Here is a 12923-nt window from a genome sequence, read left to right on the forward strand (position 1 = left end):
ATGTGGATAACCTCACAGTTTAAGCCAGGAAGCTGGGCCTGGCTTAGTGGGGTCTCTGGCTCTGGGTCTTTCACAAAGCTGCAGGCATTTTGACGGGAATGGGCGGAACGCCCTGCCCAGCTCGCTTGCACGGTTACGGATGAGCTGGTGCGCCTCCTGGGCTGTCGGATGAATGCTTCACTTCCTCGAGGGCTGTTCACGGGAGGGCAGCCTCACCCCTTTAGGAAGGGGGTCCCTCCATAGCACAGCTCCCAACAAGGCAGCCTTCGTCCCCAGAGCAAGCCAGAGACTGCGGAAGATGAAAGCACAGTGTCTGGTGACCTCTTCCATCTCTTCTGCCTTATGTTTGTTTAAAGCAAGTCTCCAAGTCCCGCCCACACTAAGGGGCTGCACATGGGCATGGAAACCAGGAGGTGGGGTCATCGGGGGCCATCTGAGGATCACCTGCCGCAATCACACCATGGATGGTCACTTCAGAAGTCACTTTGCTTGGGATAATAATACGTTTGTGGAGACCGCTTAAGAGGCTGTGGCTCTGGTCCAGAGTGTACATCACTGCTGATCGGTCAGAACAGAGAAGACTTCCTTTCCAACACAGACCTGTGTCCAACTTGCTCTTCTGTCCTCCACCGTCTATGGAATGTTTTAACATCAACCGTGACATAGGACAAGAAAAGAAAGTCAATAATAGCAACTAAAGTTCAAATCGAGCATTTATGTTTCCAAAGCGCTTGCACATTCATAATCCTACTTGATTCCTCCCACTCCCTATGAAGTCAGTAGCAAAGGTATCATTGTCACCACATCTTACACGTGGGGCACGGAGGCTCGGAGAAGGCATGTCACTTGCCTGAGGTCCCACAGATGGGAAAAGCTGAGGTCAGAAGTGCGTGGTTCCAAACCATGTGTTTTCTCAAATCATCTTCTCCGTTTGGCCTCCAGACAGAGGCAGAACTTTGTTTGCTTCTGTGCTGCTGGGTGGAGACCTGCAAACCTCTGCGGCTTTGCTACTTTGAACCTGAGACTAGCGAGTTCTAAATCCTGCCCCCATGCTCCCCTCACTTCACTCTCTGTACACCCCCATCTCCCCCTTCACGTATCCGTCCTGTCCATCCGTCAGCCCATTCGCGTGCCGGGAACTGCGCTTCTAGGAATATGGGTTTGAGTGATGAAATGGTCCCTGAGAAATGTACAGTCTAATAAGGGAGGTAACTAATGATGGCCAAATGCCACAAGCATTAAACAAGCTCAGTCAATAACATGCTGCAGGAACACGGAACATCAGACATAATCCTGCGCTTTCACATCGGTGAAATATTTATTTCTCACTTGATGTTACTTATCAGAACCCATTTATATCAAAGTTTGTAATTATATGACGCACGTCAAAACGTGATGTGGTACTTCCTAGTATGGGTTACAGTTGATGCTTGTATGTATAATGAAAGTGTATTTCCTTTTAAAAACAATAAAGAAAGCTTTTACCATACTTGCATGGGAACCTTGGCACATTGCATTCGGGAATATGTAGCGTCTTAGTAGCATCTGATTGTGCCAGATTGAAGTGACTTTTCTCCCAAATTTATTATTTTCTTAAATAACAAAATATTTTACATTTATCAGAGAATGTGACAATGGCTTATGTATGAGGCTGTTTTATCTATGCAGAAACCTAACATTGCATCCTTCCTACACCTGCTTCAAAGCCCAGGTGTCCTCAGGGTGGAAGTACAGTGCACCTGCTTTCCCACACCCTTGCCCCCGCCAGGCCCCTCCTACCCCAGATCCATCTCCTTTTATCTGAGTTTCTTCCTTCATCCATAGGGAACTCGTTTTTGACAACTAGCCTCCTTGTATAATATAATTAGATTTTTCCTTTTTTTTTTTTTTTTTTTGGCGGTACGCGGGCCTCTCACTGTTGTGGTCTCTCCTGTTGCAGAGCACAGGCTCCGGACGCGCAGGCTCAGCGGCCATGGCTCACGAGCCCAGCCGCTCCACAACATGTAGGATCCTCCCAGACTGGGGCACGAACCCGTGTACCCTGCATCGGCAGGTGGACTCCCAACCACTGCACCACCAGGGAAGCCCCCATATGTTTTCTTTCAGATGGATATTTGTATCTGTAGAAAAGTTTTTTCTGTACCATTAGCTGTTTTTTTGAGGGGAGGGTGATTATTATGGACAAATAGCTAGTTATTAACTATAATGGGTACCTTGCCTAGAAGAAAATTTTGCCTTTTAATTTTAGTAAGATTCTACCACCATACTTAAAAGGGGGGAAGCGTAAACCTTTAAGAGCCTTTAATGAACTGCCTTTCATGTGCCCCCCTCAAAAAAAGATTGCCTTTGCCCAATTTGCTATGAATATGACCCTCAGTTTTCAGCAAAGAAACCCTAGCATTTACCTTTAGAGTTTCCTAGTTTGAAAGACACTGGACATCCTCGAAGGAAAGAACGAGATGTCAGAGCATTTGGTCTGAGGAGAGACTGGGCAAGGGGACTGACTGCTAAATGAAGACAGAAACTGTTGGCCTTGGTTTTGGTACCAGATCTGGGGGTGAGGTGCTGGGATGTGGGTCTGGCACAGGGGGTCAGAGAGTCACATTGAGCCTGAGGCTCCAAAGGGGACCGTTAACACCCACCTGCCTGAGTTCACCCTGCTCAGATCACAGGGCACCTTGTTACCGCAGGAAAGGAGGAGGTGAGTCGGCAGCCTCTGCTCAGAGAACAAGAAGATTCTGGCAGGGGCCTCCCACCCAGGAAGCGGGAACCACCGAGGCTGATGCTCTGAAGTCACCTGTTAGTATTTCAACTGGCCCAGAGTTAGTGAACATTTTCTTCTTTTTTTCCCATCAGTATCTAGTTTGAAATTGTTCCAGCAAACAGCGCTTATAACGTAGAAGGAAGTGGTAGGAAAAGGATAGTAAGGCAAATGGTTCTATATGTTACATTTAAGTGGATGTCTTAGTCTGATTAAGCACGGGTTTTCTGATTGTAGGATAGAACTAAAAAGCCAGCCCCCATCAACCCCACCCCAGATGAGTGCGAATCACAGGGAACCTGAAGGCTCACCAATGGACTGCAGACATTCATGTCACGTGTATGGCTGAAACTCCAGCCCATTTGAGTATTATTTTCTGAATTCTCTAGACCCAACAGAAAAGAGGGAGCTGATCTTGAAGCAAAGAGGAAAAGAGGGGTTGCTTTCTCACCCCAACTTCAGCCACGCTATTGGTGGAGGAGATGGAAGAGGTGGTGTCATAGGGTGGGGGTAGGGGGACTTCCAATATGGGTTTGTCTCCATGGAGACCTGCTTGTCTTGTTCAGTCAGAGGAGGGCGTCTCAGGTGTGGTCCTGACTCTTCTCCAGCAAGGATGCCCAGGCATCCTCAGACTGGGCTTTCGGGCAGACACCAGCAGTTTTTTTTTTTTAATCACAGGCAGCTTAAAACCAGTTACATTCTATATACTTCAAGCATAGCAGGGATGCCCAACTCAAATGGGTATTTTATAATCAAGTTGTATGTGTTTTGTATTTAAGACCTATAGGTCTTATGTACTTTGAGGGAAGAGTCTTGTGACAAAAAGTAAAAGTTACTAAGTGGTTAAAATTCAAGTCTTTTTTTAAATATTGAAGTACAGTTGATTCAAAATGTGTTAGTTTCTGGTGTACAGCAAAGTGATTCATATTACATATATACATATATATCTGAATCTTCTTCAGATTCTTTTCCATTATACAATAGTTTATTACAAGATAATGAATATAGTGCCCTGTGCTATACAGTAGGACCTTGTTGTTTATCTATTTTATATATAGTATTTTGTACCTGCTATACAGGGATAAATTAGGAGTTTGGGATTAGAAGATACAAACTACTATATATAAAATTGAAGGTTAAGTCTTGACTGTTTACACAAATGGCAAGGCTCTGTATATCTATGCCGGAATAACATTGTTCTCCAAATAGATTTTTTTCAGAATGCCTTCATGATTTTCAGACCTTTGTCCAAAAAATAATTCATAATGTACATAATATGAGATCATCCTATACCTTTGTCAACTCAGCTGAACTTACAAATGCATCTTCCTCTTCGACCCCATTGCAGTCCTGGAAATAGCACAGTCTCTATATATCACTGCCATAAACCCTTGTTGTTCAATAAAATTTTGACTTGGATTTTATCTCAAAATGTTCCATGTTGCTCATTAAACTAAGAAGAGTGATTTGGGGGCATTATTTCCTGTCATGCATTTACATTTGTTGCATGTGTATGATTTCTCATAGGTATTCCTCGTAATTATCTTCACTGGCATCAAAACCGTTTTTAAGTACTTGAAAATACACATGATATCATAAGAGATGCTGTTTTAAGTATGCTGAACAGACATAGATCTTTTTCTCGAAGATCTTAACTCTGAGACAGACAGTAATAATATAACTCAAAGCCAATCTAAAAATGCAATTTAGGAGCCATAAATACGAAAGTGTTACGAATGCAGTGACAGAAGTACATGGGTTCCAGTTTGAACACATATGGTGTCATAAAATTTGCATATCACAAAATCATTGCATTTTAGGTCTATGAGTTTTCTTCAAGATCAAGGCCTTTTCCTCGCTTTATGGAGAATGAAACTGAGCCCAAAGATCCCTCAACTGGTTCGTGACAGTGTCGCCTTGGAACACAGGTCTCTTAACCATGGATTTCTTTTCTTTCCATTTGACTACTACATCAAGGGAATTCCTGTCATTTCCAGTTGGAGAGAGCTTCCTGGAGAAGAAATGTTTTCTCTCCAAATCATTCGCACCACAGGTGTTGAGTCACCCAATTGTCTTCACTCATTAGCAAATCTGAAATTAACACAAGCCTGGTTACTGTTTAAAGCGAACATGTTTTAAAAAGTCTTCAGAGCTTTGTGACTACAAAGAAAGTGGCAACTGGTTACCTGTAAGCCACAGGCTTTCAGCTGACGTTTCTCTAGGTATTCATTCCAGCTTTAATTACTTGTCTTTTCTATTAGTTTTTTGCTTCTAACTTTACCCTTTCCTAGCGTTCTGCAGAATCTCCTTGGAACATATATTCCATCAGCCCGGGAGCCTAGGTGGACAAATCCTTCCCTAAGGGCTTTTATTAGAAACCTCCCTGTCTAAATTGAAAACCAGCATCATGGGTACCTGTGGTTAGGCTGGCCCTTCGGCTTACAGAGTCCTGGTAGAGGCTCTTCTGTTTGGGGTGGGGATGGAATGGGGACACATGGGGAGGGGATTGTTTTCTATTTATTTTCCAGCACCTTTTCGTGGCTATGATCGTTCTGTTTTGAAAGTGTTCTTGACACAGAACCTGAAGCTCATTTACATTATTGGCAATGTGTCATTTGCTGTACTTTGTCTTATCATTGGTGTTTCCTTAAGAATAAGAAGAATAATGAGCAGTTATGCATTATTCATCCCAAGTGTACAAATCAGGCATTTATCTGCGGCTCCTTTTTTTTCTAGAGCTTGCACTCGACAGCGCATGCTGAGCGGATCATTTGAGGGGCAGCCAGCGAAGGAAAGGTCAATTCTCAGCGTGCAGCACCATATCCGCCAAGAGCGCAGGTAAATACACAGGAAGACAAGGCTGCAGGGAAACGAAGGAAAGGAGCTTTACAGGAAGCACCACCGACCCCTGGTCAGGAGGCAGGCCCGGGTGAAGAGCTGAGTTCTGTTTGCTAATGGCAACAGTAATAAAACTCACAATGAGATTCAAAGCATCAAAACATCTTTCAAAAACCCTTCCCTTGGTGATGATAGCCAAATTCTCACTTTAAAGATCAGAAGGAAAAATTCTGAATTTTGTTAGATGAGATCAAAGGCAGGTGGATAGACTATAACTTTTGCTATAAAAAGAAATATTAAGCATTTGTGATGCTGTCAGGAGTTATTTTATTTCATTTTTATTATGGTCATTGCTTAAAAGTCCAAATTTGGTCTCGAGATGTATTGATCAGTTGGTTGTGATTGTTTTAGGTCACTAAGACACGGATCAAACAGCCAGAGGATCAGCAGGGGGAAGTCTCTTGAAACTCTGACTCAAGATGTAAGTTCTAAGCAATGCTTTGGATTTTGGAAGTGTGATTGTGAAAACGTATTTAAATGGTTGAAATACGGAAAAGCGACCATAAACCGTAGAAAGATCTGGACATCCTGCAAAGCACATGTCTTCGTTTAGATAGTAACACAAAAGTGAAATATCAGACGCATTTGACTGAAATTAAAGACATTTAAAGCATTTTATGGCAATGAATCACATCCGTAACTCTAAATATTTACTAATTTCCAAATACAGGTCCAGTGTCTATCATTTCAGAGTTAACATACTAGGAAATAAAATTTTATTTCTAGAGGAATTTTTCTGTCAAAGACTGCACAAGATTTCCCAAGAATTTCTTTGCTTTTCAACTCTAGGTCATTCATCTATTCATTAACTGACACAGTAAAATATTTATCAACTACTTATGATGTGCCAGGTCCTGTTCTAAGGGATGAAAAGTAGCAGGGAAACAAGACAGAATTCCTGCCCTGTAGGAGCTTACCTTCTAGTGAAAGATACGAACAGTAAGCAAGCAGACAAATACTGTCAGTACAACCCTTTCTGGGTATGATTTCGTTTCCATCATCTCTTCATTGCTGTGGCAGGTTTGCTCTGTACTACAAAGAAAAATCACTAGTTCAAAGCGCTTTCCTTCAGTGAGATTCCATAGAAATGTATGGTCTACTTAAGCATCAAATTAGAAAATGGCTTTGAAAATGTGTGTTTAAAAACACACAACAAAAGGCCCAATTTGAATAGTCTCCATTCCAGAGGCTTAATTCTTCTTTAAAGACTTTTTATTGTATTTTCTACATAGACATATAACGAAAATCCATACTTCGTCTTCTCCATAGCAAAAGGTCACGAGGTTCTGCTTATTTCATAAGAGATCTCTCCTAGTGTCTTTTCCTCCAGAATAGAAGCCATTTAAAATAGGGAGCTTTAGGGCTTCCCTGGTGGCGCAGTGGTTGGGAGTCTGCCTGCCGATGCGGGGGACACGGGTTCGTGCCCCGGTCCGGGAGGATCCCACATGCCGTGGAGCGGCTGGGCCTGTGAGCCATGGCCGCTGAGCCTGCGCGTCCGGAGCCTGTGCTCCGCAAGGGGAGAAGCCACAGCACTGAGAGGCCAGCGTACCGCAAAAAAATAAACAAACAAAAAATAAAATAGGGAGTTTATCTTTGTCACTTATTCCAAATGATAGAAGATACAGATCATTACATCCAAGGAATGCTTTTCTATAAAATCAATCCAGTTAGTTGAACAATGGTTCTCCATCTTCTACGGCAGCCAACCTTTTTGGCACCAGGGACGGGTTTCATGGAAGACAGTTTTTCCACGGACGGGGGGTGGTGGTGTGGGGTGTGGTGGGGGATGCTTCAGGCAGTGATGCAGGCGATGGGGAGCCATGGGGAGTGATGGGGAGGGATGGGGAGCCATGGGGAGGGATGGGGAGGGATGGGGAGCCATGGTGAAGGATGGGGAGGGATGGGGAGCCATGGGGAGGGATGGGGAGGGATGGGGAGCCACGGGGAGGGATGGGGAGCCACGGGGAGGGATGGGGAGCCATGGGGAGGGATGGGGAGCCATGGGGAGGGATGGGGAGCCAAGGGGAGGGATGGGGAGCCATGGGGAGGGATGGGGAGCCATGGGGAGGGATGGGGAGCGGCAGATGAAACTTCGCTCGCTTGCCCGTCGCTCACCTCCTGCTGTGCAGCCTGGTTCCTAACAGGCCCCAGACTGGTACCAGTTCTGTGGCCTGGGGGTTGGGGACTCCTGTTCTATGGAGTAAAAACCAGAGTCAAGATCCTAATGATCCACCTTCCGCTATCCTGCTGGCCTCAGCTCTTCCTATTCTCTGTCCTGTCCTCCACCCACCCTGCATCCTGGGTGTTCAACCTGTGAACACACAGACCCACCCCTCCCCAGAAGCACACATTTCTCCAGATGTCCAGTGACCTGCATCCTCCTAGTTTTTGCTCAAAGAACAGCTCCTTAATGAGACCTGCTATGACTTTGTGCTCTCTGTCCTGTGTCCCAGGGGTCCGCAACACCCGTCCTCAGCCTGTCGCACAGCAAGAGGTGAGCGGCGGGCTAGCGAGCAAAGCTTCATCTGCCGCTCCCCATGGCTCCCCATCTCTCCCCATCGCTTGCATTACTGCCTGAAGCATCCCCTGGGTCTGTGGAAAAATTGTCTTCCACAAAACCGGTCCCTGGTGCCAAAAAGTTTGAGGACCGCTGCCCTATCCCCCTCTGTTTTTAACCAGAGCACTAAACCTCTTCTAACCTTCTTATTTATTTTGATTTCATTTTTAATCTGTCTCCCCTGATGAGAACATTAGCCACACAAGAGCAGGGATTTTGTCACTTTTTCCCCTTTTGCCGTATCCACAGCACTACAACAGTGCATAGCACATAACAGGTTCTCAATAAATGTTTTCACTGGAAAAAAAAATACGCTTTTGAGGAAAAAAAAATATCCTTGCTAAGATGACTGTGGCCATTCAAATATTTAGAAAGTATTTATCTCCTTTTTTTTTAATGGTCATCTTGGAGGAGGACTGTCAGAAAAATCTCCCACGTTGATGTGTCTCCTTTCATTTTACTTCTAGCATTCCAATACAGTGAGATATAGAAATGCACAAAGAGAAGACAGTGAAATAAAGATGATCCAGGAGAAAAAGGAGCAAGCAGAAATGAAAAGGTACGGGCAGGGTAGTGTTTTGAGGCTCTCGTCTGGGGAAGGCAGACGTGCCCGTAGCCTAACTCTCGCACGATTTTCCTGGTCCAGGAAAGTGCAGGAAGAGGAGCTGAGGGAGAACCACCCGTACTTCGATAAGCCCCTGTTCATCGTGGGTCGGGAGCACAGGTTCAGAAACTTCTGCCGAGTGGTGGTCCGAGCTCGATTCAACGCGTAAGTGACTCCACTGCAGCCAGGGGTTTGGCCCTGAGTCATGCAAACAGCAGGGGGAGTTGTCACCCGAGGAAGGAGGATCGTGTCGTCCTGATGGGGTCACCACATAAACCGTGGGCTAAATGACCATGCTGCTTCTCGTGGCTGAGCCGCCGACCAGGGGGGAAACAAACAAAGGTTGCAAGTAGGTAACATTTATAGAAAACACACGTTTATGAAGCACTTCACAGCCATTCTTATTTGTTCAGTTCCACAGGCGCCCAAGATGTTTAGAGCAGAGTTGTTAACTCCATATTTTATTTTGGAGACAGTTAACCAAGGGGAGACGGAATGACAGAGCTGAGGTCACTGCCCACATCTTCTTTTAGACTCGCTGTTTCTTTGTGGTCAAAATACCATAATTCTAGAATAGTGCAAAATAGAAATCAAGTCGACTAGTGCTTCTATTACCAACTCTTATGAGAAGAAGACCCACTGGGCAGTGTCCCTGTCCCTCCCCACGTGGAAGAAATGTGCGAGAGGGTGTCAAGGTGACCAGCCCAGGGGATGCTGCATTTGGGACAAGCCAAGCCACGTTTAGCAGGCAACCAGTGGAGGAGGTGGGATTCTTGTCATGCACAACTCTGAGTAAATACCCAGAAGACGTTACGGGTCTGGAGAAAGTGTGAAAACGTTCCATTCGGTAGTTGTACCTTCCCTGATACCATCATTAGTAGCACATGTATGAGCATTACTGTATGTTATGGGCTGAATTGTGCCCCCCTCGTCCAGAGAAATTCAGATGTTGAAGCCCTAATCCCAGCCCCTTAGAATGTGACCTTACTTGGAGATAAGGACTTTAAAGAGGTAATTAAATTAAAATGAGGTCATTCAGGTGCACCCTAATCCTATATGACTGGTGTCCTTGTAAGATGAGGAAACTTGGACACAGACTGCTATAAGGAGGGACAATGTGAAGACGGCCGTCTACAAACCAAGGAGAGAGGCCTGGAGCAGATCCTTCCCTCACAGCCTCAGGAGGTGCCAACCCTACTGCCACCTTCAACTCAGACGTCCACCTCCAGAACTGGGAGAAAATAAGTTTCTGTTATTTAAGCCCCTCAGCCTGCAGTCCTTTGTTACAGCAGCCCTAGGAAACTAATACATTCTCCTAACCCCTCAGGGCTGGAGGAGACCTCAGGAGCCATTTGGGGTCATTTGTGTTCCCTCTTCTCCAACAGAGGAGGGCATTTAGGTCAGCCGAGGGTAAGGGCTTTGCTCAAGGATGCCAGCTAGGGCCCTCTCTGACTGCCAGTCTACTGTTCTTTCTGCTATTCTAGAAAGACCTTCGCAGTTTAAAGCACCTGAGTGATAATGATTTAAAACCCTGAGTTTTCACAAAGCATCAATAGGAAGAAGCTGGCAGTGTAGAGTTGATTTGATCAGTTCCCAAATTGGGTTTTTCATCTGAAATTATCCCATTGGCTGTCTCCATGTTTACATCTAATTGTTAATTCTTGAAGACTGGTCATGGGCTTCCTGAAAGTAAAAGTTATAAATCCCCACCCCAAGAAATTCTATATAAATTACTCCACACGATCATAATTAAATACAGAGCAAAGAATTCTATTTAATTTATGGATATTTAATTAAATAATTATGAGGAAAAGCGCCAAACTGCTAAGGCAAAGACTTTGAATGTTTTTAAATGGAAGTCAAAATTTAATTTTGTAATATCTGTGTCAGAAATTGTTGAATGGCGTCATGAATTCTGAAATCAGGCATTTTGAAAAATGTAAACTTTGCTTTCCTAAGCATCAATTGCAAACTCTTCTGATTTTTCTTTGATCTAATGTTCTCTGCCTTCCAAAGTCACATACAGTTAACATATATCATAACAGACATTTTGTAGAGGATGTGAGAGAAATTTTAGGTAGATGAGATGTTTATACGTACCATGCTGCCGAGTTATAACACGCATACTGTGTCACAGAGTTTATATGTTTGTTCTCTCTTACAGATCTAAAACAGATCCGGTCACGGGAGCTGTGAAAAATACAAAGTACCATCAACTTTAGTAAGCATTACAAACTCTGTTTCCATGCACATTTGAAGTTTGCATGTACTATTTTATGCCGCATAAAAATATAAAAATTCCCTTTATTTTCTTGTTATATTGTGCTGTGAAATAGACGATTGGCGATTCATTTAAACAATGCCAGTCACGTTTATAGAATCACAGATGCATTGTCTCTGACTTTCAGCAACCTTTCCTAGAGTGTTTGCGTTTCTCAGTTTTGTCTGGTCTTTGGCAGTGATTTGCTGGGATTGGTGACTTACCTGGACTGGGTCATGATTATCGTAACCATTTGCTCCTGCATTTCCATGATGTTCGAATCCCCCTTCCGGAGAGTCATGCACGCACCCACTTTGCAGGTACTCTGCCGAATCTCAACTCACAGCTAAGTGGAGAAACGCTGACCTGCAATTTTTGCATTCATTGTGACCAACCTGCCTTCTGCCCATTTCAGATCGCCGAGTATGTGTTTGTGATATTCATGAGCATTGAGCTTAATCTGAAGATTATGGCAGATGGCTTATTTTTCACTCCAACTGCTGTCATCAGGGACTTTGGTGGAGTCATGGACATATTTATATATCTTGTAAGTCTTCGGTTATTTCCTGAATATAAAATATAATGGTTTTGTAAAATCTCCTGCATTTCTTGGTACAAGAGTGAGATACGTGAGTCACAGAGGTTTAGGTGCCATTAACTGAGTTCCTAAGTAGAGCAGTAGTTTAGTATAGGCAAGTAAAGGGCATGCATGTAAAATCTAAATAAAAAGCATTAAAAATATTTGTGGATATGGTTCAAATACATCAACCACATTCCTGTATGCATAAGACATACATTAATGAGGTCTAAGGTAGCAAATCTAGTTTGCACACCACAATTCTTGTGGCACCTATACTAAAAACAAACGAAACAAAACAAAAAAAACTATATAAGTGATCAATGAGCCGCTTATCACTAAAAGCAAACTAGAGAGAGTATGCCAATTCCAACACACAAAATACCAGGCCAGAGAAGGCAACCATTCAACTATCTATTTAAACTAAACGGGGAAACCATAGGAAGGGACTCAAAGAAATTTCTTTCTGTATGTCCAAGAAGGCATAAAATCAGTGTCTTTTCCAACACAACAAGGAGAATTGTGACCATTAACATGTAGCATGTTTAGATCATTAACAAAATAGTGAGTATTCAGTCCAGTGTGAGGTTTAGTATCCTTGATCAAAGGAATTTCAATCCTGCTGACTTCTGCGGAGCCTCCAGTATATATGTTAAAAGAAGGGGCAGGAGGCACTGGAGTACCCACACCCACGGTGTGGGCACCCCCATTTCACACCCCCTGCAAACACCTGATGACTTCCTTTGGGGCTGCTCACAGGTCTGGATCAAGTCCGTAGAGATGAGTTGCATGTACACCCAGCGAATGCTTGCCCCACATAACACGTGGAGTCTCTGCTAAAGGAAACTTGTGGCCAGCTGGCTCACAGAAAATGTAGATAGTAGAGGATAAATTGCATAAATTCTAGAGATTATTTTTTCCCTCTAGGTGAGCTTGATATTTCTTTGTTGGATGCCTCAAAACGTGCCTGCGGAGTCGGGAGCTCAGCTCCTACTTGTTCTCCGCTGCCTGCGACCTCTGCGGATATTCAAGCTGGTGCCTCAGATGAGGAAAGTCGTTCGGGAACTTTTCAGCGGCTTCAAGGAAATTTTTCTGGTACGTTACAGTCACCCTTTACTCCTGGTTCACGGAGTACAGCTCTCTTAATGTAGCAAATGAGGGGATAAAGTGAGTCTCGCTTGTCAAGGTTAAGTGTACCATTTTGTTTATTGCCAGAAGATTGTAAAGGTACTAGCAAAACACAACACAGATTCAAAGACTTTACCC

At 44.0% G+C, this 12923-nt stretch overlaps 1 protein-coding gene and 1 long non-coding RNA gene across 9 annotated transcripts in view; one reads left to right on the forward strand and one right to left on the reverse strand.

Annotated features, from left to right (window-relative positions):
- Nucleotides 1-12923, forward strand: part of NALCN (sodium leak channel, non-selective) — a 292929-nt gene that overhangs the window by 237836 nt on the left and 42170 nt on the right. For all 8 annotated transcript variants that reach the window (XM_067713361.1, XM_067713362.1, XM_067713364.1 and 5 more), the window contains 8 exons: nt 5498-5599; nt 6011-6080; nt 8684-8775; nt 8863-8985; nt 10985-11041; nt 11280-11400; nt 11496-11627; nt 12585-12752. In XM_067713361.1, the coding sequence (XP_067569462.1) occupies nt 5498-5599; nt 6011-6080; nt 8684-8775; nt 8863-8985; nt 10985-11041; nt 11280-11400; nt 11496-11627; nt 12585-12752 (865 nt within the window). The remainder of the gene's footprint in view (nt 1-5497; nt 5600-6010; nt 6081-8683; nt 8776-8862; nt 8986-10984; nt 11042-11279; nt 11401-11495; nt 11628-12584; nt 12753-12923) is intronic.
- LOC137211174 (uncharacterized) overlaps nt 7652-12923 on the reverse strand; it is a 72858-nt gene continuing 67586 nt past the window's right edge. Inside the window, exons 3-4 of the long non-coding RNA XR_010936934.1 lie at nt 10921-11010; nt 7652-9129 (exon numbers count right to left, since the gene is read on the reverse strand). This is a non-coding gene — a long non-coding RNA (uncharacterized lncRNA). The remainder of the gene's footprint in view (nt 9130-10920; nt 11011-12923) is intronic.

The sequence above is a fragment of the Pseudorca crassidens genome, chromosome 18 (assembly GCF_039906515.1).
Source record: "Pseudorca crassidens isolate mPseCra1 chromosome 18, mPseCra1.hap1, whole genome shotgun sequence".
Lineage (NCBI taxonomy): Eukaryota > Metazoa > Chordata > Mammalia > Artiodactyla > Delphinidae > Pseudorca > Pseudorca crassidens.